Source organism: Panthera onca, chromosome A1 (genome assembly GCF_046562875.1).
Source record: "Panthera onca isolate mPanOnc1 chromosome A1, mPanOnc1 haplotype 2, whole genome shotgun sequence".
In the NCBI taxonomy this organism is placed as follows: Eukaryota; Metazoa; Chordata; class Mammalia; order Carnivora; family Felidae; genus Panthera; species Panthera onca.
In genome coordinates this window covers 98,956,758-98,983,948 of record NC_138339.1, presented here as the reverse complement: position 1 = coordinate 98,983,948, position 27,191 = coordinate 98,956,758, and the positions used below count along the sequence as shown (strand labels likewise).

Sequence of the window (27,191 nt, the reverse complement as noted above, 5' to 3'; positions counted from 1 at the left end):
AAAATTGAATTTAATATTCTCTCTTTTAAGGAGATTGAGGCATATTTATTTTAGGCATATAAAAAAATACAAGACAGAAAAATAACTGTTTGATTTTCCCCTAGTAGTTATAGTGAGTGCTTTTCTGAAATATATTAAATGTATCTTGAAGTATAGTTATTAAATTTCTGACAGAGATTTATTTCTGGTTTGCTAAGTTTGGAAATTCCAAACACAAGAGAAAAGATAAATATTATGCAGGAACAAAAAAATGTTCCTGAAGGCTATCCATTTTTCTATATTTGTAGGTATAAACTTTCTGGAAGAAGAAAAATTGATAATAGTTACCTCTGGGAAGAAGGTCAAGAGCAGGAGAGAATATACAATATATAATATATTATATAAAATAATGTAGAAAATATATGTAATATAAAATAATATAATATAGTATATAAAATATATATTATATATAATATGTTATATAAAATAAAAAATATATTATATTTTATTATGTAAAATATAATTTATTATTTAAAATATATATTTTATTTTAAAATTGCATAAAATTATATTATATAAAATATATTATATTTAAATTATTATATAAAATATATTTTATAATACAAAATATAAATAGTATATATATTATATATTTTTATAAATAAGGAAAGAGGAATTGAAGGATGGGCCATTTTTATTTTACTCTTTTATATATTAAAATCTCTAATGAGTATTATTTTGGGGTTGCTTAAGTACACAGTGCTAACGATAAATGAGGGTGTTCTGCCCCTTGTCAAATCACTGAGCTATCTCCATTCCAGAAGTCAAGGGCAAGCCCAGCTCATGCAGCCTTTACTGTACCTGAGCTTTAAGAAGCTCCCATGGTGGGGCCGTGTTCTCATACTACTGCCAGGTGGGAAAATCTAGCAACGGGTTATGAGTTCTTAAAGTGCTGGAATCATGACTTCATAAATCTGTGGTCTGGCTTAGTGAAGATGAGGCAACAGGTGACCGACTTAAGAATAAGGAGGATGCTAGGATATAGAGCCCAGTCCAGCAGGAGCATCATGCCTCCTACAACCAGACAATGGAAGGAGTTGCCCTCCTTTGAAACACTGCATGTCATTTTTAGCAAGAACACTAGATTTTCATTTTTCCTTGGCACCACTGAGCTATTTTCAGCATTGACCCCCTTACCTCCCATCAATGGCTGGGGGCATGCCCATTTGGAATGTCAGAGAACAAGGGGTGCACCCCTTGTCATATGCTTGGGAAGAATGAGGCAGCATTTGCCCCTCGCTCCTGTCTATCATACTCTGCTACCCTGGACTTAACTCTAATTCTGTGAGTTAAGGAGAAGACACCTCAGAGACATGTGAAATAGTGCTTTCAGTTCTAGATGGTACCCCCACAGAGGGGCCTGGATGAACTGTGATGTTTTCACAGGAGGGCAGCCAGGATTGTTAAAGGAGTTGTTAACAACATTACACAAAGAACTGCTGATGGGCTGGGACGTAGTCACCAGCCACTAACTTTTCGATGGTCAAATCATTAACTTGTCTGTGCCAGTGACTGGGTTCCGAAGTATTAACCTCAAAGGATTGTTGTGAGGAGTAAACACATTAATTCATGCACTTAGAGCTGGTAAGGGTTCAGCAATTGCTGGTGACCAGTTTTTGTCTTTGGGGCTGGGACTACAAGAGAGACTGCCACATCTTTAGGCTGCAGCAGCCATAGGCCCCTCCTGATCTATGGGAGCTCACCTTCTGGTCTGTAGGCATTTTTAAAGAAACAGGTATTATGAAAAGCTTTGCTACTGATTATTCTTCTGAGAGGCATGAGTAGCCAACTTGAGCCTCTTATGCTATAAATAAGAGATTGCTTCATATGCATTTCCCTGGGTGAATCTGTCTCCTTTGGGAATTCCTTTGCCTTGTGCTGATACAGTCTTTAAACTGTCTGGTGACCATGCACTGGGCTTTGTGATTTGAGTATCTTTTTTTTTTTTTTTTTTTTTTTTTTTTTGAGAAGGATGATCTCTGTATCGTTAGCCCCGTAGTATAGGGAAAAACATGTCATTCCCACCAAGGCAGAGGATGACCACTCACCCCTTTGCAGTACCCCCATCTAAATGAAAATGGCTTTTGTTTTGTCTTCCTGCACATTTGTTCCAAAATTTGCCATCCATTGTAGCTGCTCATACTCAGCTATCTGCAAAGCAGCGTCCACAGGTCATTGATGTCAAGGTCATCAGCCTTTACCAGATGTTCTCCTTCTGGGTCTCATATTGATCCATTAGCTGTGTATTAAGCAAATGAATTCAGGGTGAGTTTTTAAATAGGATATTTCCCAAACTAATCTGAAGCAATAAATTGTGTTTTTTTAACTTGTTACTTTAATGCTGCTGAGTATCTTGAATGTGCCTTTGAAAAGGAACTGTTGAAGAGGTGGTTTGGTGAAGTGGGGGAAAAGCAGAAATGGTTATGAGATGTTGTAGCAGCTTTTTAAATGCCACATCCAGATAGAATAGACTTTCATTTATGAACTATGTCGTTTCCCCTAGACATTGGCACACCCTTTTAGAAACTTCCCTGAAGTAACTTTTCCATACCTCATATTATTTCATCCTGAGAAAGATTTGGGACAGGGCTTCTGGGGGCCTGGTTTTTTAGAAGAAGCAAGTGAGTTAGAAAACTCACGTGTGTATTCGCAATGACACCAAGAGGGACATCGATATAACTCTTAATTTTGCATCTGTTTCCGCTATGGAAGTAAAGCCAACCATGATAAGTTTAACAGTTCCCAAACTACAACAGCTGTTTTTCTTCTCCTTAGACTCCTTAAGCTTCTGATCCAAGAGAATATTTTCTCTTATGAGCAAAGTTTGAGACTATTTTAAGATTAATTCTTATAATCTCTAAACCTACCTTCCCCAGGAAGGGCCAGGACTTTCAGGGGAAATCAGAGAGAAAGATACATGGAATCCTCTAGAGAGTCTATAAGAGTCTGGCCTTGGTCCATTCATCTGCTAAAGGCAGAGATTTGAAGCAGGCTGAGGGACCCATTTGATCAGGGACCCCTTGACTCAGTCTCCCATCTTGACCTTGTCATGGTGCTAAGCTGGGCATTTGGACCAAAGGTGACATGCCTGAGAGTCAAACTCCAGGATTGTTCTGGGCGGAGCCTCCTTGTGCCTGTGCACTATGTACCCATTATCACGAGGTTGGTGAGAACATTGCAGTTTTGTCTTTTGCCTTTGTCATTGATCATGACAGCTAAAGGTAGCCCACAGAGAGCTTACTTTCCAACTTGAAAGATGATTTGTGTATCCTGAAGGGTATGTATGTATATGTAGATATATATATATATATATATATATATATATATATATATATATGTAGATATAGATATATATATATATTTTTTTTTTTTTTTTGAGAGAGAGAGAGAGAGCAAGGAGGGGAGGGGCAGAGAGAGAGAGAGAGAGAGAGAGAGAGAGAGAGAATCCCAAGCAGGCTCTGCACTGTCAGTGAGGAACCTGACACAGGGCTCAATCCCATGAACAATGAGATCATGACCTGAGCCAAAATCAGGAGTTAGGCACTTAACCGACTGACCCACCCAGGCACCCCTGAAGGATATATTTTTTAAAGGAAATTGTTCCCATACAAGTGCTGAAATGTATTTTGTCTCTTGTTCATTTGCTCTTACATGTGTCATTTGCTCCCAATCTCTGACATGTTTCTTTGTTTTCTGTGTGTTGCAGGCAGCATAGTGTACCTCGGGATGATGGCAGGGGCTTTCTTCTGGGGAGGACTGGCAGACAAAGTGGGGAGGAAGCAGTCTCTTTTGATCTGCATGTCTATCAACGGATTTTTTGCCTTCCTTTCGTCCTTTGTCCAAGGTTATGGATTTTTTCTCTTCTGTCGCTTACTTTCTGGATTCGGGTAAGGTTTTTTCCTTCATATTTTATAGCAATATGTTTATTTTTCATAATTGTGTATGTTTTCCACTCTAGAGGACCTCATGACTGAAAAATTATCTCTTAAGAACTGCAGTATTGGTTCTTAGAAATATAATTATCGACCCGTAAGTACAGGAGAGAAGAGAGAATACATCTATGTTCTAGTGGCTGATTCTTTTAGTATTTTACTTCCAGGAAATGGTTTTACTTTAAATGGAATCTATGTCAGAATGCATTCATAAGTGCTTTTTCTTCTGAAAATTTAATTTAAGCAAGAAATAGCTAAGGTCCTACCTATTATGAGCTAGTTAAAGGTTCAAACCATTCAGGCTTGCTCTTAAATCCAGTATGAGTGTGTCTCAAGCAAATGTTATTTTATTGATCTATGCTAACAACGTATTTAACTTGGTAGGAAGCCTTACTTCTTGAGATGTAATACATTCTTTTTATAAGTTCCTGATTTTTACTGAATTAACAGAAGTTGTGTTGTTAGCCAAGTGCAATGGCATAGTACCATAGCTCCCCCTTCTTCACGGGAGATACGTTCCAAAATCCCCAGGTGATGCCTGAAACTGCAGATATTACTGAACCCTGTATGTGCTAGGTTATTTTTTTATGTATGTATGTATGTATGTGTATGTGTGTGTGTATATATGTGTGTGTGTGTGTGTGTGTGTGTGTGTGTGTGTGTATATATATATATATATATATATATATATATATGGTAAAGTTTAACTTACCAATTAGGCACAGTAAGAGATTAACAACAACAATACTAATAAAAATAGAACAATTATAACAATATACTGTAATGACAGTTATGTGAATATACTCTCTGAAAATATCCTATTGTACCGTACTCTCTCCTCTTCTTGTGATGATGTGAGATGATAAAATGCTCACATGATGAGATGAGGTGAGGTGAATGATGTAGCCATTGTGATGTAGTGTTAGGCTACTATTGACCTTCTGATGATGAGTCAGAAGGAAGATTGTCTGCTTCTGGACTGCAGTTGACCACGAGGAACTGATAGCACAAGTAATTGAAACTGGGGAAAGTGAAATTGCAGATAATGGGGGACAGCTGTATAGCCAATGGTGGAGCCATTTTCTTTAAAGAGCTTGAAGCACTTGTTACTACCCTAAGTGAATCCACAGCTTAGGAAAACCCAACAGCTTAATTAGGAGAGTCCAAGATACTCTGCTTCAACAAGGAAAATAATAGTAAAAATACAAAGTTTCTGTTTGAGAACTTTATTTTCCTTAGAGATGTTCTTTCTGAGGTATCTGTCACAAGATGAATCTATAGGAATAACATAAAATAAAAGTAAATAACTGAATAAAGGAAAGGAGACAGTCCTGGGTTATGAATTTGAGAAGCATATTAGTTGTGGTTGTTGATGAGAGTGGTACCCACACAGCAAAACACAGTTTTGCCAAAAGAGGAGATCAAAGAACTACATCAGGTCTTCCTTAATTACATAAAGTAGTGCTTTAAAATCACAGCTAAAATAAAGAGAAACATAAGGCATCAGAGGGAAAGACTGTATAACTGGTTACTTCAAGAGTTCAAAGATTTCCACATGTAGACTAATGCATCACTTTTATAACTCATTCAAAATATTTGACTTTTACATCACTTTATGCCACAAGATGTGTGTGCATATTGAGATTGGTGGGTTATCCACAGATTTTTCTAATGTGCTTTTTCATCTTCTTATAGACCTTCGTATGCTATGCTCTGCACACAGTGGGAACTTTGCAAATATGTGAGTAAGTTGCCCAAATTTCAAGAGCTCTCCTTAGAGTGAAGACATTCCAGTAGATCATTGCAATAAACCAAGAAAATTGGAAAGTTTGGGAAAGTGTAAGAATATTTTTTCCTTGAGAAACAAGTTATCAGAATCAATCATTTGCTTTTTAATGATAGAGCAAGAAGGCCTTTCCTCAGCAGAGGGGACCCTTGGCGCTCAGAGCTCTGTATGATATTGGCGATACACAGGGCAACCTGGGGAGGTAATTTGGATCATGGATTCAAGGGGCTGCAGCAGACCTAATGCTGAGTGAGCCGGGGTCCCTGAGGAAGAACAGGTGTTGTCTTGGGCTATTTGTTTAAAGGACCTTCTCGGGGTCCATAGGATAAGGCATTCTTGCCACCAGGAAAGGCTAAGTCTCCTTTCTACTTTTTCTTAGCGACGTAATACCACAAGCCTTCCGCGAAAAGGCTAACACCTAAGTTCTGAACCTTCTAGTCCTTTCCATTTACAATCGTATCCAGGAAATTGCAGTGATATCCATGGACTCAAAAGTCCCCGACTGTGGTCAAATCATTATAGCAGTTTTAATTGCCAGTTCTGGATTATGACGTGGTCAACCCAATTGACTGCAGAGAAAAGGGCTATTATGGTGGTTGCAAAATACTCCAGGCTAATGGACTGCCTAGAAGTTAGTTCAAGGGCAGTACAGAAGCAGACACTGCCTGGATATATTCAGGATATCATCCACTTCCCTGTCGCAGACAAATCATTCCTCAGCCAGCAGTTCAGGGCTGCTGACTTCTAAATAACATAATCTACCTGGCAAAGCACAGTCTGTGTATTGCTAACTCAGCTAGGCTCCATAAATTGTGATACCAGAGGCTAACACACTGTGCCTTCGCCAAGTTGGCACAGTGCTGGGAGTCCAGAAATCCAAGTTCACCACACCCTTGCCCTTTACTGGGGACCTTAGGAGAGTCATTCAGGCTTTCCAGCCTGATTCTTCTTTTGTGAAAAGAGATGGAGATTCCCTAGGCTGGGGGCGGGGGGCTGAAGGGGAAGTTCAGGTGCAAAACACCCAGAGTTTTGTGGGATCCAGCTGCTGAGGGGACTGGAGAAATGAAGTTGTTAAGGAAAATGAAGAAAGTTATCTTTATTCCTTGGCTGAGTTTATGAGCCATGTCACCTACACACAACATGTGAGACGCTCTCTCTGTGATAGAGGGCTTTTCTCGGCATCTCTCAAGTTCCATCTGGACACCCTGACTCACTCTCTGAATCTCTGGGCCAGTTCAGCCAAGGCTCTGCTTTCTCCAGAGATCTTGTTGTTTGTACTTAGGTAAGAGCTCCCGTCATCCCCATCTGATCTGAGTTCTAAACTGAGTAAAACTAGATGACCAAGGAAATAAGGTTTCAGAAGGTTGGTGTTTTTCTGTCATGGGCCTCTGATGCTCACACCTGTCAATGCTCCATGTGTTTCCCAGGACTATGGCTCATGCCATCTTTTCTGCTATCAGAAGTTCTCCCAGAACTCTTAGAGCTCAGGGCATCAGAAAGACCAGGGCATCCTGAGACCAGCCCTTCCAGTGGCTCTCACTACAGAACCTGCAAAATATTTGCTTTTCATGTGTTAATTTCTCTCCTCCTCCAGCTTGTAAATTCCAAGAGGAGGGGGCCTGTCTGCTCAAGGCAAGGTGGGCATCGTTACCTGTAAAGGACACCAGTCCCACGGGTGGTTAGACCTGTTGTATTGGCCACTTGATTGTGGTGTTGCCAGAAGTGAAATAGATAGGAAGCTTGCTATAGTCTTAGTTGGTCTGGATAAGCAGAAGAATTCTAGGTCAAGTGAAAGAAAGCTTAACTTGAATCATAAAAGGCATGAGGCTCATGAGAGAGTTGTGGCCCATCAGTGAATTCCCTGACTTGAGCCAGTTTACAGACCCAGAATGCCTCAAATAAAGGGGAGACAGTCTCTTCAGGACATTAGTATACTACTGAAACTATGCACTGTTAATCTTTCATTCAGCCTTCCCCAAGAGACTTATGGCCTTTTGCCAGGGTTACACTGCTGAGGGGAAAGGAGATAATCAGACTTTGGGGGGAGGGGGCTTACTAGGCACTGGCTCTGAAGTGACACTAATTCCAGGAGATCCAAACTGTCACTGAGGTTCACCAGTCAGAGTAGGGGCTTATGGTGCTTGGGAGATCATAGAGCTGTAGCTCAGGTCCGTCTCAAAGCGGGACCCACGGTACCCACTGAATCCATCCTATGGTCATTTCCCAGTTCCAGAATGCATAATTGGAATAGACATCGTTACTGAAAGAATCTCCACATTGGTCTACCACCTGTCCACCAGTTCCACACACTAGGGATTGCAGAGGAGGAAGAGCATTTCTGGGTCATAGGCAGAGCCTTCATTTTGCAGATTTTGGTTCAGTGATGGAACCAGGAAGACACAGCTAGGACTGAAGTTACAACTTAGTCCTTTTGAACTAACAACTCTGTACATAAGTAAACTGCATTCTGAATCCAAGGTCAAGATACCTTCATGTTGATTTTATTGCAAATGCCACTGGTTGCCAGCTGTTCTGTCTTATTTCATTGCTGAAGCATCGACAGCACTGTGTTATATTCCTATCTCTGCAGATAAGGGAGACTGGGAAGGATTACTTCATTTAGCCTGCGGTCTACCTTAGTTTGTGGTTTTATTGCCTTTAAATGTGCTTTCCTCTTAATTTCCCACACCAAGTCATGAGTATATTTTGTTAGAAACATAAATATGTCCAGCTGCTGTATTTTGTGTGCCTTTAAATATTTATTCGGTACAAAGAATGATTTTCTAGCTGGAGACAACAGTGAGAATGAGGAATAGGACATCACCAATTATTCATCTGTCTCTCACTTTCCTAAGTGAATCTCACACCAGGGAATAGACACTTCCCTCTCCTCTTTTGTTACAGAAAACTAGGAAGAGAGGAAATGGAGTTGACACCACTGATTCATTTTCATTTGCCCCAGAATTAAATTATTTGTTTCCAGTCACTGTTAATTATGGGAATTGTAATGCTTCAAATGCTGGGCAACGTCAGAGTTGGAAGCTTCTCACCGAGGGCCTGGCATAAAGGTCAGGAGGAAAATATAACAGCAACAGAATCAAAATGAAATTTCTGTGTGTCTGTATATCAGACTGAACAAATAGCCATTACTCCTTCTGCAAACGGAGCCTCACAAATGCATACTTCAGAGCTACTTTCAATATCCCTCTATTAACTGCATTAGAACCAGAATACCATCGCTTTGTAGAAATGATCCCCACTAACTGGAATTCTTCAGTGTTTTATACTGAGCATCTCATTTATTCCCACAACATTTTTAATAAGTAGGTATGCAAAAATATTATGCTTTTTTTTTTTAATTAGAAGCTAGTGTCACAGATAGATTAAGCAGCTTCCAAATGTTCACTAGATCCTCAGGTCTTCTGAGTTTTAGTCTCATTCTGAACTGTATAAGGTTCTCCCCTTAAAGTAGTCTTTCTCTTAAGATACATTTGATTTCCTTATCATATTTGAAAAATGCAGACTCATTTCAAAATTTGCGAAACTCTTAAAATGTGTTTTATCAAATGCCTGTATGTGCTTGCCCTACAAGAGATGCTATGTTAAGCACTTATAATATTGACTCCCTTAAACCTCATGGTGACCCTATGAAGAAGATACCCTTTATTCTACCCATTTTCTAGATAGGGAAATTGAGGCACAGAGAGGTTAAATAACCGTCCAAGGTCACATAGCAAGTTATGTAGTTGTACACAGGCAGTCTGGCTCCAGAATCCACGTTTATACCACCAGGCTGTGCTGTCTCGGATTCAATGAGAAGTATCTCTGATTTCATATGACACAGTGCCCAATACATGATAGACACTAAATAAACATTTTGAACAAATCAATTCAGAAAGGTTTCTGACCCAGAGAATCAGTACGGAGAACTGTGCTACTGTGAAAGATGAGGCAACAGATTAAATTATTTTTGATCCAAAAGTAATCACACACCTGAATTGTGAACAGTAAGTCATTGTTTTCTTAGGCCTGTGTTGTCCAACGGGCAGCATGTAACTACCAAGCACTTGAAATGCAGCCAGATTGAGATGTGCTGTAAATGCAAAATACATAACACTGGTTTCAAAGACTTAGCACATATAAAAGGGTGCAAATACCTCATTAATAATTTGTATATGGATTACATGTTAAAATGACAATATTTGAACATATATTGAGTTAAATGAATATATATTAAAACTAACTTCAGCTGATTGTTTTCCTCTTTGTCTTAATTTCTTTTCTAGAAAATTTAAAGTTATATATGTGGCTCACATGATACTTCTTTCGGAAAGCACTATCTTAGACAATGGCTTATATGAGAATTTCCAACATAAAGGTTGACCTTTTGGACACTTATTTCCCAGTTGCTCTTTGGCAAAGGTTCTGTTGATCCCAAGAAAGATGTAACAGAGCAAAAGGCCTTCCAGACTTATAGTGTATAATTGTGAGAAATTAGCCATACGTGCTCTTTTTTTTTTTTATTTTTTTTTTTAACGTTTATTTATTTTTGAGACGGGGAGAAACAGAGCATGAACAGGGGAGGGTCAGAGAGAGGGACACAGAATCTGAAGCAGGCTCCAGGCTCTGAGCTGTCAGCACAGAGCCCGACACGGGGCTCGAACTCACGACCGCGAGATCATGATCAGAGCCGAAGTCGGCCGCTTAACCGACTGAGCCACCCAGGCGCCCCCCCATATGTGCTCTTTAGAAAAGACTCTGTCAGCTCCTTGAGGGCAGGGACTTGTGTTCTTTACACCTGTACCTCCAGCAACCGTGATGTCCTTCGCCCAGAGTCTGGCTGGAGGGGGTGGGGTGGAGGACAGGTCAAATGGTAGCTCGGGGAGAGGGTGAGTGGAGGAGTGGATGACTGGATGCACACAGCACGTGACTGGAGAAGTCCATGTGTTTTGTCGTCACTTCTTACAGATCATCGTAGTGTTCGTCACCACCTTTATTCATGACACTATTTAGGTGGTCCTGGAATGCGTTCTTCCAGTTCTTTCCAGAACTAGATTAATTTTGTTTTTCAAGACAGCATTAGAATCCTGATGTACGGCTACACCTCCCCCCCCCCCCGCCGGCATAGTATCTGTGCTGCTGTGGATGCTATAGATTCGGGGCCTTAGGGTAGCAACCTGATTGCAAACGAGGGCTAAGAGAGTTGTACTGAAGCTGTTTTCTTAGAAACACATCTTTTATCCAAATTAGATATTTACATCTCAATATTTTTTAAAATAGTCAAGTTTTCTACCAGTTATTCTATCCATACTTTACCTAATATTGAGAAAATAACAACTGCCCATATCAAAGAATTATGAGTTTTTGTTTAAATCTGTGGCTTTGGAGAGTGGAAAACTAGAGGTACCCAAACCACACATCCTTTAGCACTGCCCCTGGGTATGGGAGATTCCCACTCTTGATTTGATGACTGGTTCGGTTACCAGTAAGTGTTCTCCTGTTTCTATCTTGAGTACTGTAATGAACAGGTGCTTTCTAATCAATGCAGCAATCTCATTTTCTGTGTGAACCCAGCCCATTCAGAAACCATTAGATCTGTACTCTTTTCTCTAAGCCTCTGTAGTAATCTGTTTGCTTTCATGAAAAGGAAGTCACTGAAAAGTCCTTCTTCAGGACTGCTGCTTTAATTGTTTATTTCTGGGTCCAATTCAATAAAGCATAATGAATTGGTTCTGAATTGCTGTGCAATTTGCCTGGCAGTTCAGTGTCATTGATTTTCATTTTTTTGTTGATTCTGAGTGAGGATTAAAAGGATATTTTCATGCAACTTTCTTGTAATTGTACAGACTATACCCAGTATAGACTTCACCATTCAGTATTCTTTTTATAAGCCCATAATACCCATCTTAGTAAAAGCTGTCAGAGTCAGCTCGGGTAGACTTCGCCCTCTGCATATTATCAGTATGGAGCATGTGACTTTACAGTGCATATTAAACTTCCTCCTGAATTCTGTCCTCACCTAATGCCCCATTTCCCAGTGGAAATGGAAGATGGAAGATTGAGGTGAAGGACCATTTGACAATCACATGGTGAAATAAGTTAGAATGAAATTATTCTTTGTTACATGCTTACTGGGGAATTAGAGCAGAACAGAATTACTCAATAGAATCCCTCCTCAGGACAAGAACTCATCAGACATTCCGTAATTTTTCCTCTAAACTGTCATATTTCAAGCCATTTTAAGTACAATTACTCTTTTTATCCATAGCCTCCCTCTTTTATTGCAAAACCCTGAACTCTTCCCTATCTTTGCCTCAGTAGCCAGCCTAAACCAGTATGATGAGGTACAGGGACCAACATAATCTACCATAGCTGCCGTCTGAACTGGACTAGTATGAGGTAAGGCTGTGAAATTTGCAGCCTTAAGATCATCAGTCTTCTCAGTTTCTCAGTGAAGTTTGTGCAGACATTAATATTTGGCATTCTCTTTCATCCTGCTGTGCTAAACTGACTTAACTTATGTGTCTCATATTCCCGACAGAGGAGATATTTTGTCTGTAAAGCTGACACACCCTTTGCCGTATACAATATCCCGCTCATGAATTTGCCTTAGATTATTGAGGAAAATAAATATGTTTCATGATATTCACAAGATGCCTGGTATTGAGTCATATGTAGACCTTTTGAGGTGGGGTGCGTGTGTATGTGTGTGTGTGTATGTGTGTGTGTGTACGCTCACAGATGGGGGCGCACGTGCATGTAGAATGGGGTTGGAGAGTGGTCCCAACTTATTCTAGAATGTGTTTTAACACAGTTTTTTTTAGCTTCTTTATACTTTTTTTTTTTTTAATTTTTGAGTGTTTATTTTTGAGATAGAGACAGAGACAGAGCGCAAATGGGGGAAGGGCAGAGAGAGAGGGAGACACAGAATCCAAAGCAGGCTCCAGGCTCCAAGCTGTCAACACAGAGCCCCACGTGGGGCTAGAACCCAAGAACCATGAGATCATGACCCGAGCCAAAGCCAGACGCCTAGCTGACTGAGCCACCCAGGTGCCCCAGTTTCTTTATATTTCTATTATTAAAGTTGTAAAAACCCAACATTAATTACTATTTCTTAAGAATAACTCCAACTCTGAAATTCCAAATATCAACTCTTTCAGCTGTGTCAATTCAATTTTGTTTTAATCTGGCTAATATTCCACCTACATAGAGTGTGGGTGTGAATTATTATTCCCTCTAAGCCTCCTATTACCAAATATAATTAAGATTTGACCCTTTTTGACAGCTAATAAAATAGATTCAATATCTGATCCTGAGAAAAAGTCATTATAAACCATCTTGATCTGATTGCTTCATTTATGTAAACATGCCATCAAATGTGAATTTGAGAAAACTTCAACAGTAGTTAATTGACCATTATATAATGAACAATACAAAGGGGGCATCTGGGTGACTCAGTTGGTTGAACGTCTGACTCTTAATTTCAGCTCAGGTCATCATCTCACAGTTCGTGGGATTGAGCTATGGATCAGGCTCCGCACTGACAAGCATGGAGCATGCTTGGGATTCTCTCTGCCCCTCCCCTGCTCATGCTTACGTGCTCAAGTGTGCACGTGCTCTCTGTCTCTCTCTTTCAAAAAAAAAAGGTCTCCATGCTAACTGGATTTAGAAATGTATTGCGCATCAGATAATGTAAAAGATAACCATTTCATGCCTTATCTTATGGATTTTTAGTATAAAACAAGTTATCATTTCATTAAATCCCCATTACAAGAGTTTCTCAACCTCAACACTATTAATATTTTGGAATGGATAATTCTTTGTTGTGAATAACTGGCTTGTGTATTTTAGGATTCTTAGCAGCATCCCTGGCCTCTACTTACTATATGCCAATAGCACCTCCTGAGTTGTGAACAACTAGAAATGTACCCAGACATTGCCGAATGTCTGTTGAGAGACTGGTGAACACAACCAACTGTATTTAACAGCAGCTGATACATGGGAATTTGAGAACTTCCATTTAAATATTTGTTATCTTCTCATGTATTCTCAGAAATTGTATCTTGATACAATAAAACAATTAAAGAAACACATTAGCCCCTCACACAAAATATTGAACTATTGATAGAGTAATAATGAAAAATTTTCTTTCTTTTCTTTCTTTATTTTATTTTTTTTTTTACTTATAAAAAAGGAGGGGGACAGCTTTTTCTTATCCTCAACACTTCCAGGAACAAAATCATATTGTAAGACATGAACACTTGTGCTTTCTCTCTTACCTAAACTTGTATTGTTGTTGGTAATTCTAGCATTCTGCAGCCCTTTTCTGAAAGGTACCAAGGTATTTCAGAAGCTCCCAGAGTGCCCGAGAGGGTTGCACAGTGTTTCTTATGCCCAGAGGTTCCAAGCGACTCTTTTCACCAGGGAACCTGATCAAGAGGTGACTGTGGAAACTCAGATATGCAGTAATTTCAGGAGCTCTGTGGGGACTTTATTGCTATCAGAACTTCCATCCCAGCACCCACGACTTCTCTTATGGTTGTACTGACCCAAAACATAAGATGTATCTTTTAATTCATGGGAGATGTTTAGGTCATCAGAACAAGTTTCTCCAGAGGGTTTGGAGTGGCACCTCCATCAGCAGAGAGGCTTCATGAAATATAGCTCTTCTGAGGAACACTTAGTGCATGTCCAGTGGGCCAGGTAATGGGGATTCAAAGATGAATGGAATATAGTCCTCACCTTTAAGGAACCTTCACTCTGATGTGAATAATGTTTAAGACCTCTGATGGAGTATGAAGTACGAGTAATAGTTAACATTACCACATGCTCTAATGGTTTTTTTTTTCTGCTTAAAGGACATGATAGTAACAGGAGGAGTGATATTTTCCCTAAAATGGATGATCAGCCCACAGTAGCAAGTGTGAATGCTTGGATTGTTTTGTAGGTCTCTGAATCTGAAGAACTTCGCAAAGGATTTGAATAGACTCCCTCTCTCATTCTTCAGACTCATCTATCTATTGATATTAGAGTTCCTTGCAGTCTGCTTTGCATACAGATATTGAGAGACATCCATGCAAAAATAACCACCTTAAAAAGAGGCATTGAATCAAAAGCACCTGGATTGCTCACGTGCCCCTAAAAGTTGGTATTCCCTTACGCAACAGTAATTTGTTTAAAACTAACAGGCAAGTTTACTGTTTTCCGCTTGCCATTTTAGTCACCCTGGAGTACATTTATCTTGGTTCAGAGTGGCCTGGCATATCTTAACATTCAGTTGTTCCTTCATGAAATGTGAGTTATAGCTCTTCCATATGGAATGTCCAGAATCCTGATGAAACATTAATTAGGATGTCAAAAGTCAATAAAAACCAAGACTCTTTATGCATTGCGAAGTGGAGGCATAGACTAGGGGCCTGGGACTTTATGGTGCAGAGAAACGGATCCTTCACATCAAATTTAAAAGGAGTAGTGTTAAGTGATTGATGACACGGCCATTTTATTTCCTACCGAAACTGTGTGTTATAATGAAACCACTTTAAATCTGTTCAGAAACTTTGTTGAATTTTTAAAATTCAGGGAAGGCTCCCTGAGAAAGTGATTGTTAAATCGAATCTTCAAATAAGTAGTCCCCAAAAAGTAATACAGTCCAGGCAGGAGCAACAGCCTGTGGAAGGCAAGGAAGTAGGGGGTAAATCCAGCAACTTCTGGATACTTCAGAATACATTTCTTTTTTCGCATAGAAACATTCTTTTATTTATTCGTTAATTTGTTTTTCATCCTTTTGATTTTTTTTAAATGAGAATGTTAATTATAAAAGCAGTGCATGCTCTTTTTTAAAAAAAAAAGTATTTCAGGGGCGCCTGGGTGGCTCAGTCGGTTAAGCGGCCGACTTCAGCTCAGGTCACGATCTCGTGGTCCCCGAGTTCCAGCCCCGCGTTGGGCTCTGTGCTGACTGCTCAGAGCCTGGAGCCTGTTTCAAATTCTGTGTCTCCCTCTCTCTCTGCCCCTCCCCCGTTCATGCTCTGTCTCTCTCTGTCTCAAAAATAAATAAAACGTTAAAAAAAAATTTTTTTTTAAAAAGTATTTCAGGTAATGAGGAAGTGTTTAAAATAGAAAGTGGAAGTCCACCATTCAACAACTTCCCTGCTTCCAGCATCGAATTTCTTTTTCCTTTTTTTGATTTAACTTTTGGTTAGTTAACATACAGTGCAATATTGGTTTCAAGAGTAGAATTCAGTGATCCATCACTTACATATAACACCCAGTGCTCATCACAATAAATGTCTCCTTAGTTCCCATCACCCATCTAGCCCATCCCCCACCCACTTCCCTCCATCAACCCTCAGTTTGTTCTCTATCATTAAGAGTCTCATGTGGTTTATTTCCCTGTCTTCTCTTCCCCCCCCTTCCCATGTGCTTATCTGTTTTGTTTCTTAAATTCTGCACGTGAGTGAAATCATGGTATTTTTCTTTCTCTGATGGACTTATTTCACTTAGTGTAATACATTCCAGCTCCATCCATATCATAGCAATGGCAAAATTTCATTCTTTTGGATGTCTGAGTAATATTCCCTTGTAAATACATACCACCCTCGTCTTTATCCATCCATCAGTCGAAGGACATTCGGGCTCTGTCTATAGTTTGGCTATTGTTGACAATGCTGCTGTAAACACTGGGGTGCAGATTCAAATACCCCTTTGAATCTGTATTTTTGTATCCTTTGGGTAAATACATAATAGTACAATTGCTGGATCACAGGATAGTTCTGTTTAAGCTAGTGATTTTTAAACCATTTGAATAAGAGTTCCCACTAAGAAACACATTGCAGCCCATTATACACTTATATACATATATATTTATTTTATATATAAATGTATATGTAGGCACACACACACATATATATGCATAAATGTATATACATTCTACATTATAAACATGTTCATAATGAAGAAAGAGTTTCATGAAATGATACTTATCCTTATTACTTGAGTTGCTCTTAACTATTTTCATCTCTATTATAATTTTTAAATGTTAGTAGCTTATAGCTACTGAGTTGATTCTGTAGCCCACAGACTGAAAAGCACTGACCTGAGTGGTCTGCCCATATCTAACAGTAGATAACTTCCACGTCACTTTAAGCAGGGACAAATGCATGAAGCAGTGCCATATTTTGACCTACTGTTTGATGCAGAATGACATTATGAATCTTGCGATTTGTTTGGTACATCCAGTTTGCTACAGATAAGGCCTTTCTCTAAATTTCACTTGCTAAAGTCATTGCCAATACTTCTTTATCATATCAAAGGCTCTGAGGAAATCAATTACTGCTAAATGGATAAATGCATGTTCTCTTCCTTGATGTGAAATGTCAATAGCAATTTACCTTACAGAAATCTGAGCATAAAGGAATCAGCACATATTTTTTAAACTATATTGCTGTTTTCTCTACAATTTGTTTATATCTATTATTGTACATCATTTAAAAAATATTGATTTTAAGAATTCATAGGGGTGCCGCCTGGGTGGCTCAGTCGGTTGAGTGTCTGACTCTTGATTTCACCTCAGGTCATGATCCTCGAGTGGTGGGATCGAGCCCTGCATTAGGGTCCATGCTGAGCATTGTGCCTGCATGGGATTCTCTCTCTCTCTCTCTCTCTCTCTCTGCATCTCTCCCCTGCTTACATGCTCTCTCTTTCTAGAATAAAATAAAATAAAATAAAATAAAATAAAATAAAATAAAATAATAAAATAAAAGAGTTAATATTACTGTTTAGAATGATAGTAATGCTTTCCCATAACCCTACTTTCTGAGGCAGTGGTTTTAAAACTTAGGGGGTCAAGACCTATTTGAAACTCTGATGAGATTTATGGCCTATCTTCCTAGAATGAACAAAATATTTTTTCCATATACACTCACTAGAGAACACTTAGCCTGAATGGAAGTCACTGCTCATGTCATCTCTCTAGAGCTCAGTCAGCATCTCTTATAATTGCCCCACTGGAAGGAAGCATTGTACTCCCTTCTATTAGTATTGAAACCAGCAGCACCTTATTTGATTCAACCAGTGCACCTACACGTGTACTCATGCGGCAGTGACATCTATCTACTGGGTTCTACTGAAATCTGAAACCTACTGAGACCAGAACAGTCTAGGAAGCAACCCCATTGAGCCTGTGTCTATCAACACAGCAGCCTGATTGGGCTGCAGTACCAGCTGCCACAGTGTAGCAGTGACCAAGTGCAGTTACAGACAGCCTCCCAGAAGCGTTTGAAGCTCTTTCCAAAGTCACCACGTCATGGGTAGAACTTATCATAGTATCTCTTTTTTTAAATTTTTTAATTAAAATACTCACTAGATTGTACCAAATGCTGTAATTCTGGCAAATATGTAGAACGTTCAACCCTGAGCAGAAAACCCGTCATAACCTTAAACAAGGGAAGCTCTAGAAACCACATGACTAGGGCACCACTGCCACCTTTTGGTGACATTACTTAATTGCAGGTTCTGGAGGGATAATAAACCTATATTAGACAGAGATTATAGTATTAAAATTACAAAATGATAGAAAATATACATTGCTTGATATGCTGGGATAGAGAGAGAGCATGTGCTGTCAGAGCTTGCTTTGCTTCTGTACTTTGCATCTCACGTGGCTGTACTGGCTCTGATTTCTTGTATTTTCTGTACCTGTTGGCAGGATTGGAGGAGCCATTCCCACTGTGTTCTCCTACTTTGCTGAAGTGCTGGCCCGAGAGAAGCGGGGTGAGCATCTGAGCTGGCTCTGCATGTTCTGGATGATTGGTGGGATCTACGCCTCTGCCATGGCTTGGGCTATCATCCCGCATTACGGTAAGAGGCTGGCCTTACGTGGGCTGGGCAGGCACCTTATTTTGCTTCAGACTCCATTCCATCCCTTCCCTCTCTTGTAGATGCTGGTTTGAGGACAACACTGTCATAATCAAGTCTTTCCCTTTTGTGATACCTAGGATTTTTTCCTCCCGTACAGAGTCCTGTATAAGGGAGGACTATGCATTTTGCTGTTTTTAAAGTAATCACTTTCATTTGCTTTCTATGTGCTATCAACTCTGGAGTCCCCACCCCAATGGACATGTAAGGAGACACAGATCTCAATCAGCATATAAGGCAACATGACTTCAATTGTTTTGGGGACTGTCATATACATCAGGCACATACAACTACCTTTATTCGTCCCTCTGGGTCCAGTCCAAAGCTTAGCCCCATGTTATCCCTGCCTCTTCTGGCAGCTCATAACTCAGATGAGAACAGGAAGAATCCTGTCTTCTCATGGACCCTCTGAGAATTTAAGATGTGATTCTCCTGTCCTTGCTGCCAGGATCCCCTCCACAGTTTCTCCCTAAGCACTTCTTCCTACCACCTCTGAATACCTGAAGGCCTCATGTTTCTGAGCAGTGTTGTCCTGCTTGAAAGCCAGAAACTTCCAGTTTCTTCATCTACAAACAGTGAAATGCAGGGAGAGGTTCACAGAATCCAGGAATCAAATTCCATATATAAGCAAAAGAGGAAGGGAGGTGTTCTGGTTATGTGTGTGTGTGTGGTGTGTGTGTGTGCATGTGTGTGTAAGAGAGCAAACAGGTTGAAGTTTGCAAAATATGAATACTGTATAAAATAAATGACATGTGACTTCAAAAACTCACTCTTTTGTTCAACCTAAAATTGAATCGATCATCAGTTAAAAATTAGATTTCAAAAATTCACTTTTTGATCATTTTCTTGTTTTCTGCTTTTGTTTTAGAACAGAGCAATTTTTCATTATAAAGCATAGTTCTGTTAGGAAACAACCTTCTGTGAATTTGATTCATTGCTAAAATCAAAGACAAGATGTAGATTTTAGTATTAAAATACATTGTAATTTATTTTAATATACTGCATTACAAAATTCAGGTTTATCACACTCTTTATTTTAATAAACCTAAAAACTTACATGCAAATCAAAATTGTATATAACAATGACAGCAAAAACATAAAATCTTCCTACAAAAGCATGTCTGTAGTTCCCTGTCTTTGGACACGTAAGAACTGGAGGAAAAGAAATGTGGACTTGGAGAAGTCTGGGGCCAGCTTGCTCCCTGCAGGCTCAACATCAACCATCCAACAGAGAAGGAAAAAAAGAGGAGGAGGAGGAGGAGGAGGAGGAGGAGGAGGAGGAGGAGGAGGAAGAAGAAGAAGAGGAAGAAGAAGAAGAAGAAGAAGAAGAAGAAGAAGAAGAAGATAGAAAGAGAAGAGGAAGAAGAAGAAAATAGAAAGAGAAGAAGAAGATGAAGATGAAGAAGAAGAAGAAGAAGAAAACAGAAAAAGAAAAAAGAAAAAAAAGAAAAGAAAAAGAAAAAAGAAATCAAAGGAAAAAAAGATGTAAGGAATTGGTTACTTGGCCAAAGAGAACTTTTCTTTGCCGCACACTTAAGTTGAGTGTGGCCTGCCAAGCTCAAGTGATGAGTTTTCCTTTCTTACACTCTGGTTGCTTCTGGGCCAGAAATACCCTCATACAGGTAGTTACCCAGGTCCCCCCGAAGGCTCGTTTTCTGCCACCATCCAAGGAATTCTAGGTGATTCTCCTCCTTTGTCTGGGCCCTGAAGACCTCAGCCACCCCCAGAACTTGCCCCTGTAGGAAGACATCTAGCTCCCGCCCCACTCAGCTGGCTGTTTGGAAAGGAAAAGCCGCTTCACTGCCACATAAAGAATTGCTTCTTAGGAACTATGTGTAAGGAGATAAAAAGGAGATACAGAGCCTGTGCAGGGTCCAGCTTTACCCAGCCTTGCTCCTTCAGCCTCTATATGCATATGCAACCTTTGTACCAATTTTTAAAAAGTGCCTCATTCAGGTGGACTTGGTTGCAACCCTACTGCTTGGCCTCTCCAGTTGCTCACGCAGAGAATTACTGCTGGTGATTTCACTCTGCAGCTGGATTCCTTCCAAGGCCAGCCTTGCATCTCAGCCTCTGATGGCAGCACAGCTCCTTGACTCCTAGGTTTTTGGTGTCTCCTTCCTGGTCCCCTTCCCCCTCGTATGGCAGAATTTCTCCTGCTGGCCTTTCTAAACTCGCAAGTCAGTAGGGCTTCTGTAGTTCCCATATTTCCACCAGACCTGGGCATGATTGCTTTTGTTTGTTTTTCCTCACTAGGTATTTAGTTCCTCAGACTCTTGCCTTTCACGGATCCCAACCCTTAAGCCATGGAGGGCTCCAGATTTTGCCTCCAGCCTTGCCAACCATCAGTTAGTGGCTACCCTACAGAAAATGGGTATAATCCCACCTTTATTTTTCTCAAGCACACATAAGATATTCTTTTTTATAGCAAAAAAGTCTACCTAGTCCATACATAACTGGAAAGAGCTGAAGTGGTGAATCATAAACAATTGATTAAAAAATTACCAAAAAAACCAATCACAATACAACAAAATCAAATGTATCTGAGGCTGAAATTAATTTATATGTTAAAGGAACCTTGAGAAATAATGACCTGGTTAAGAAATCAGAAACAGAATATTAAAACCTTATGCCCATGCTTTATTGAAGGCTTTCCATGGCCAGAAATGTGGCAAAAACAATTATTGCAATCAAGCTGTCTGTATATTAGAATCAACAGGGGAGATTTTTAAATATGCTTGCTGAGTTCATTGTTGTATGCCTGCAATTTGAAGAGTTTTCATTATTTCAAAATAAAAGAACTTAGTTTTAAAAATTCTGTGCTCCTAGGGGATGATGATGTTTTGTATCTTGATGTGGGGGACAGTGTTTCAGGGGTATTCATTTACAAAAATGCATTAGGCTGGGTACTTAAGATTTGTGTACATCACTATATGGATGTTACAGGTTTTTTTTTTTTTTTATAAAAATGCTTAACTAAAAGTTTACCTCTTCCCTAACCCCCTGAAAATACCCATGCTTGGGTCCTACACCAGATCATTTGAATTCAGTTGTCTGGGCTGGGGACTCAGCGTGGGTGGTTTTCAAAGCCCCCAGGTGGTTCTCTGCAGTCACGTTTGAGATTCTGCAGCTCCCTGCCTCTCCCTGTGGATGATCTCGGAAGCCCCTGGGACTTCATCATGTATGTATAGGGAGGGCTGCACATGGGAGGAAAAAGAAGAGTGAGCCTGACCGGCATGGTTGACTTATTCAGTGGGTGTTTAGGTTTCCATGTTGTTGGTTTCATCCAAGCTGAAGGCCTTTCCTATCCATGAGGCTTAGAATCACTTAAAAAGCAACTTTGACATCTTGGTATGTCTTCTTCTCAACGCCACATCTTTTTATTTTACTTCAAATAGACAAGGGGTATTAAGTCATCTATTTCCCTTGAAGATTCTGAAAAAATAAAAAGGTTTCTCTTTTCCCTGTGAAATTCTGCATTGCATAAAATGATGTCGCAGCCCATAGGGAAATGAGAGCATGTGGGTCCTGCCCCTCCATCATCCTTCATTTAGGAGACCTCTGAGCACCACCACCTGTGTGCTGTAAGGAGTTTTCACCCAGCAGGGGAGGAATTTGGGAGCAAAATAACATGACTCAAGCCAGATTCTGGCCCTTCTCACACCAGTAATAGGATTTGTGCTAGAGGGAAGGAATCAAAACCTGGCGTCCACACTGCAAGTAATTCAAATAATAAATGATGGAGATAAGAAGGTGTCTGTGGTGTTGCCTTTCTGCTTTTTTTTTTTTGGCAGAGGGGTCGCTGCACAAAGCCCTGCACCTGATGCCAGGAGACTTGAACTCTGACTCCAGACAAGCTTCTTATGCAAAGCAGGACTTGACTGGATGGGAAAGGAAATCTGGAAAGATTCTTATGAAGTTAAACAACACCAGGAAGGGGGGTTGGACTGCTGCTAGGGCTGATGATTACCATGTGGGCTGTGGCCAGGGTTTGGTGATGGACAGAGGAATCCACCTAGTTTCTGTACTGGCATCGGATAATGATGGTGCTTGAACTTCACGTCACTGCTGGCAGGTTGAAGATTTCCCTGCAGACAGTCACCACCATCTGAAGTTTCCCAACATAAAATTACCTTGCCCACTCTGACAAGGCCCTGAGAAGGCAGAGTGCTTGGATGTCATCACCTTTCCTGCCGGCCACCTCCCCTGTGACCAGCTCCTTCCACTCAGTAGCTTCGGGGCTCTCCATGAGAGAAAAAATAGCACAAGTATGAGATTTTTCCTTCAGCCTCCCCCCTCTCAGTAATCAGGACACCTAAGCATTTAATGGAAGCCTCAAGTGCCTTTGGGGAAAATTGGGCAGGTTGCTGAATCACAGCACTTTCCCTCTCAGGCTGAGAGCTCGCATTGAGGCCCGGGCTTTGGAGTTGCTGTGGGATTGCAGCGCTGTCTGCTCCATTAAACCCTCTGTCATCTTTTTCTCTTTTAAATTTGCGTGCACATCAGATGAGGTTTGTCCCCTGCTGAGCCGCCTGACAGTGTGCAGCAAGGACATTCAATTAGCTAAGTGGGAAGGCTCTCTGTTCAGCACAAAATGCCTCAGCTCTTAAAGCCTGGAGCACGTGGGCTGCACTCAGCACTGGAACAGCCCCATAGCCTCCATCTCACCACCTTCCCTGCACACCCCCCAGAGCCAAGCTGGGGGCTCCGTAATGCCCAGGCCCACTCCTTCTCCCCACCCCCCCAGCCACAGTGAGATGTCTGGGCTTAAAAACACATATTCCTGACGTTCTGACTACCGAGGTGTCCCTACTTCCTTTAGTTAAGAGATATGTGAAGCGAATCCATTTCTTCTCCTTAACAATGAAACTGGGTGAAGGGGGCACAGTATAGTTGAATGGCTGTCTGCCTGAAGAAGGAAACAGGCGAGGGTATGTATGTTTTGTTCACAAGCGGAAAGGCACTGTGGCCAAGGGAAAGGTGGAGAGTGAGTGCTGATCTGGAGCCTCTCAGCTGTACTGCTTCTGGGTGTGAGCTTTGTCAAGCTGTTGAGTCTCTTCCCGCCCCATTTTCTGGTCAGCATCATGGTAGGGGTCAAGGTTGATGATCATGTTAGAACCCCATGTTAGAGCATGATTAGTGCTCAAAAAGTGGTAGCTCTGGGGCACCTGGGTGGCTCAGTCGGTTAGAAGTCTGACTCTTGGTTTTGGCTCAAGTCATGATCTCACGGTTCATGAGTTCAAGACCCACATTGGGCTCTGTGCTGACAGTGTGGAGTTTGCTTTGGATTCTCTCTCTCTCTCTCTCTCTCTCTCTCTCTCTCTTTCTCTCTCTCTCTCTCAAAATAAATAAATAAACATTGAAAAAAAGGTAGCTCTTATTGCTGTCAGGTTCATCTACATTGGATACCCAGACTCTGTCAACACATCCTGGCAAGAACTCAAGAGCTACAAGAAAAGAGGGAGAGTAGGTAGTAAAGTATGTGAAACAAATAAACCTCACCTAGAGGGTGAGGAGATCAGAGGAGTCAGAGGAAAGAAAAAATAGGAAAAAAATTAAGGTAGAATCAAGGAAAAAATAATACTGGAAAACCTACATTACCTGGAATCCAATGAATCCAAATCTTCCATTCATTCACTTGTTGGATGATTTAATATTTGAAGAACATACACTATACAAAGATCCACCTTAAAGCCTTGGGGCCACTCTCACCAGGTAGGAAGAACAAGAGCCTGACTGTCCTAATTTTCTGGCATAAATGCCAGCCAGCCTGTGGGTTACAGGGACTGCAGCGGACCCCAGCTCCACCTCAGTGCCAAGGTGTCCTACACTCCGCTCACCGGCAGTCAGCAGAGTGGTTACGGGCATGGGGTTAGATATAAGACATGCCCTGGTTCCAAGCAGGCTGTGCCATTCTCTAGTTTTGTCACTTTTAGGGCAGTTAGTTGGGCTGTCTGGTCCTCAGTTTCTTTATCTCTAAAGCAGGCCTAATACCCCATAGTGTTGCTCTATTCAAGGACTATGTACAAAAAGTGGTTACCACGCAGTGCCTGATACACATGTTCATTAAATGGAAATGGGGCTTTTTTTCTTCTTTTCCACAGGTGGGGCTAATGTTGAGGGAAGGGTATGAAGAAGGAACTAGAATAGTAAAAGGAGCTTGCTCCCCTTTCCTAACCATAGTTTCTCACTCTGTGCTTATGATTTGAAGGCTGTAGAGGTGGATAAGAAGGGGAAGTATACAGGAACAGAGCTTGAGAGGCATGCCAAGTATTCTGCACCCACTCCAGGGTGGCAGGGGAGGGCTACAGTGACAGCCGGGTCCCACTTTCCAGCCCAGCCAGAACAGGTAGGTGCCGAGTGGCCCCAAGCCCTGCTGCCTACCTTTGCCAAACTTCATTGAATGTCACAGGGCTAAAGATGTTATGCTCAAATGTGTGAGTAGGACATGTAGGAGGAATCAACTTGGTACATCAATGGATACCAGTAGCATTTCTTAATTTGTCCAATTTAGAATCCATGTGATCTTTGATTTCAACAAAATGACCTTTGAGCTTGGATTTCCTTCACTCTGTGGCTCAGTTTTCCCTATGCATTAGAGGCATACATCAACCCCCATAATAATAAAGTCTTTATTTAAGAGCTTAAGAAATGGACATGAGGCAGTCTCATAGTTTAAGCATATGACCATGTATAGACTATGACATGACTAAGTATGTTTCATTGCTTATGGGTTTCAGAAGCCTTCTTAGACATAACCACAGGCTCTCCCATCCTCAGCCCTCCTGTCTCTCTCCTCATGCTCAGTGCATCACCTGGGGAAACATGTTTGTCAGGTAGGGCCAGCTCCCCCACCTGCCACCCACCCCAGCCCCTGCTGCAGATCCAAAAGATATGTCTCCATCCTTGAGTGATGGAGAATTCTGCACAGTCTCACTCTGCCCTTTGAGGTATGCGTGGTGAACTCACAGGAGCCACCTCTTCTGTTGTGCATTAAGCCAGTTACCATGGTGCTCAGGTCTTCATGCTTCCATTCAAGCTCCTTAGAAAGGGAAGGGACAGCAGTCACTTGTTGAGAGCCTTCTATGTCCCAGACATTATGCCAGGCACATTGATCTTACACACAGAGTCTTAGAGAAATGGGCTTTAAACCTATGACGGTTTTCCTGCTCATGTGTTGGCGTGAAGAACCGTGGGGGTGCATCCTGCTGAGGCTGCTGGCTGAAGACTCAGGCAGTCAGGTGAAACCTGAAGAATGTTCCTCTCAGAATGATGCTTTTAAACGTAGAAAATGAAGTAAGTAGGATTGTAAATGAAACCAATTGTTACCAAAATGTATTAGCATATTAAGTAACAACACCTGGTATCAGGTCTAATAGCTACCATAATTTTTAAGTAGATATGCACATAGAAGCCGGAAGTCAACTCATTCTTTCTCTTGAATCCTAGGAAACCATTGGACTATGGGTTCTTCCAGAATCCCACATTCCATTCTTTAACGCCTATGTTAGTTAAGATTAGGATTGACTGGAGGGGGAAGAAAGATGAGGATTGACTGGATATAAAAGAAAAAAAAACAGAGGTACCTGGGTGGCTCAGTCATTTAAGTGTCCAACTTCGGCTCAGGTCATGATCTCGCAGTTGGTGAGTTCTAGCCCCGCATTGGGCTCTGTGCTGACAGCTTGGAGCCTGGAGCCTGCTTGGGATTCTGTGTCTCCCTCTCTCTCTATCCCTCCCGTGCTTGCGCTCTGTCTCTCTCTCAAATCAGGAAGGATCTATAGGCTCTCTCTCTCTCAGCACAAATCAGGAAGGATCTATAGGCTATACCTGTGCTACCATTAAAAATCTCCCTGGGTCAGGGGCACCTGTGTGGCTTAGTTGGTTAAGTGTCCAACTCTTGGTCTCAGCCCAGGTCTTGATCTCAGAGTCATGAGTTCACACCCCTCATTGTGTTCTGCACTGGTTGTGAAGCCTACTTTACAAAACACTTCTCCCTGGAAGTCCCACACAAATCCACTTAAATCTCATTAGCCAGAACTTCAGCACGTAACCATTCCTAGCTGCAAGGGAGTCTTGGAAATGTATAGTAGTCTTCTGTACCAAGCAGCAGAGAGAACACAGATCAGATAGAGTGGATTTGGGGAGACAACTAGCCATCTCTGCTGTACCATTTCATTCTTTCTCTGGAAAATCCTTTAGAAATATCCATGTGGTTCATAATCTAAAATTTTTGTATGGCCCTTCTGTATTGGTTTTTAGATGCAAATAATGGAAAGCAACTCTGGCTAACTTAACCAGAACAGGAATTTATTACAAGGCTATTGAGTAGCTCACAGAATGGTCAGGAAGGCTAGAGCACCAGGCTCAGGAAATGACAGGAGCCAAGAGTATTGTTCCTTAGGTGGCTGACATGGTCAGTCAACAAACTCAAAATTTTAGCACCCAGACCCAAAAACCCCAGCTAATTTCTAAGAGAAATTAGCTCAAAGTACACAGCTTCAGTTTCCCCTGCACCAAGGAGC

General features: G+C 41.0%; 1 protein-coding gene and 1 non-coding gene across 2 annotated transcripts in view; both read left to right on the top strand.

Annotated features, from left to right (window-relative positions):
• SV2C (synaptic vesicle glycoprotein 2C) overlaps nt 1–27,191 on the top strand; it is a 221,133-nt gene that overhangs the window by 105,404 nt on the left and 88,538 nt on the right. Inside the window, exons 3-4 of the mRNA XM_060637781.3 lie at nt 3,746–3,926; nt 18,461–18,612. Coding sequence (XP_060493764.3) covers nt 3,746–3,926; nt 18,461–18,612 — 333 coding nt within the window. The remainder of the gene's footprint in view (nt 1–3,745; nt 3,927–18,460; nt 18,613–27,191) is intronic.
• On the top strand, nt 19,772–19,902 carry LOC132682617 (small nucleolar RNA SNORA38). The gene has a single exon (XR_009611788.1). It is a non-coding gene; the product is annotated as a small nucleolar RNA SNORA38 (small nucleolar RNA).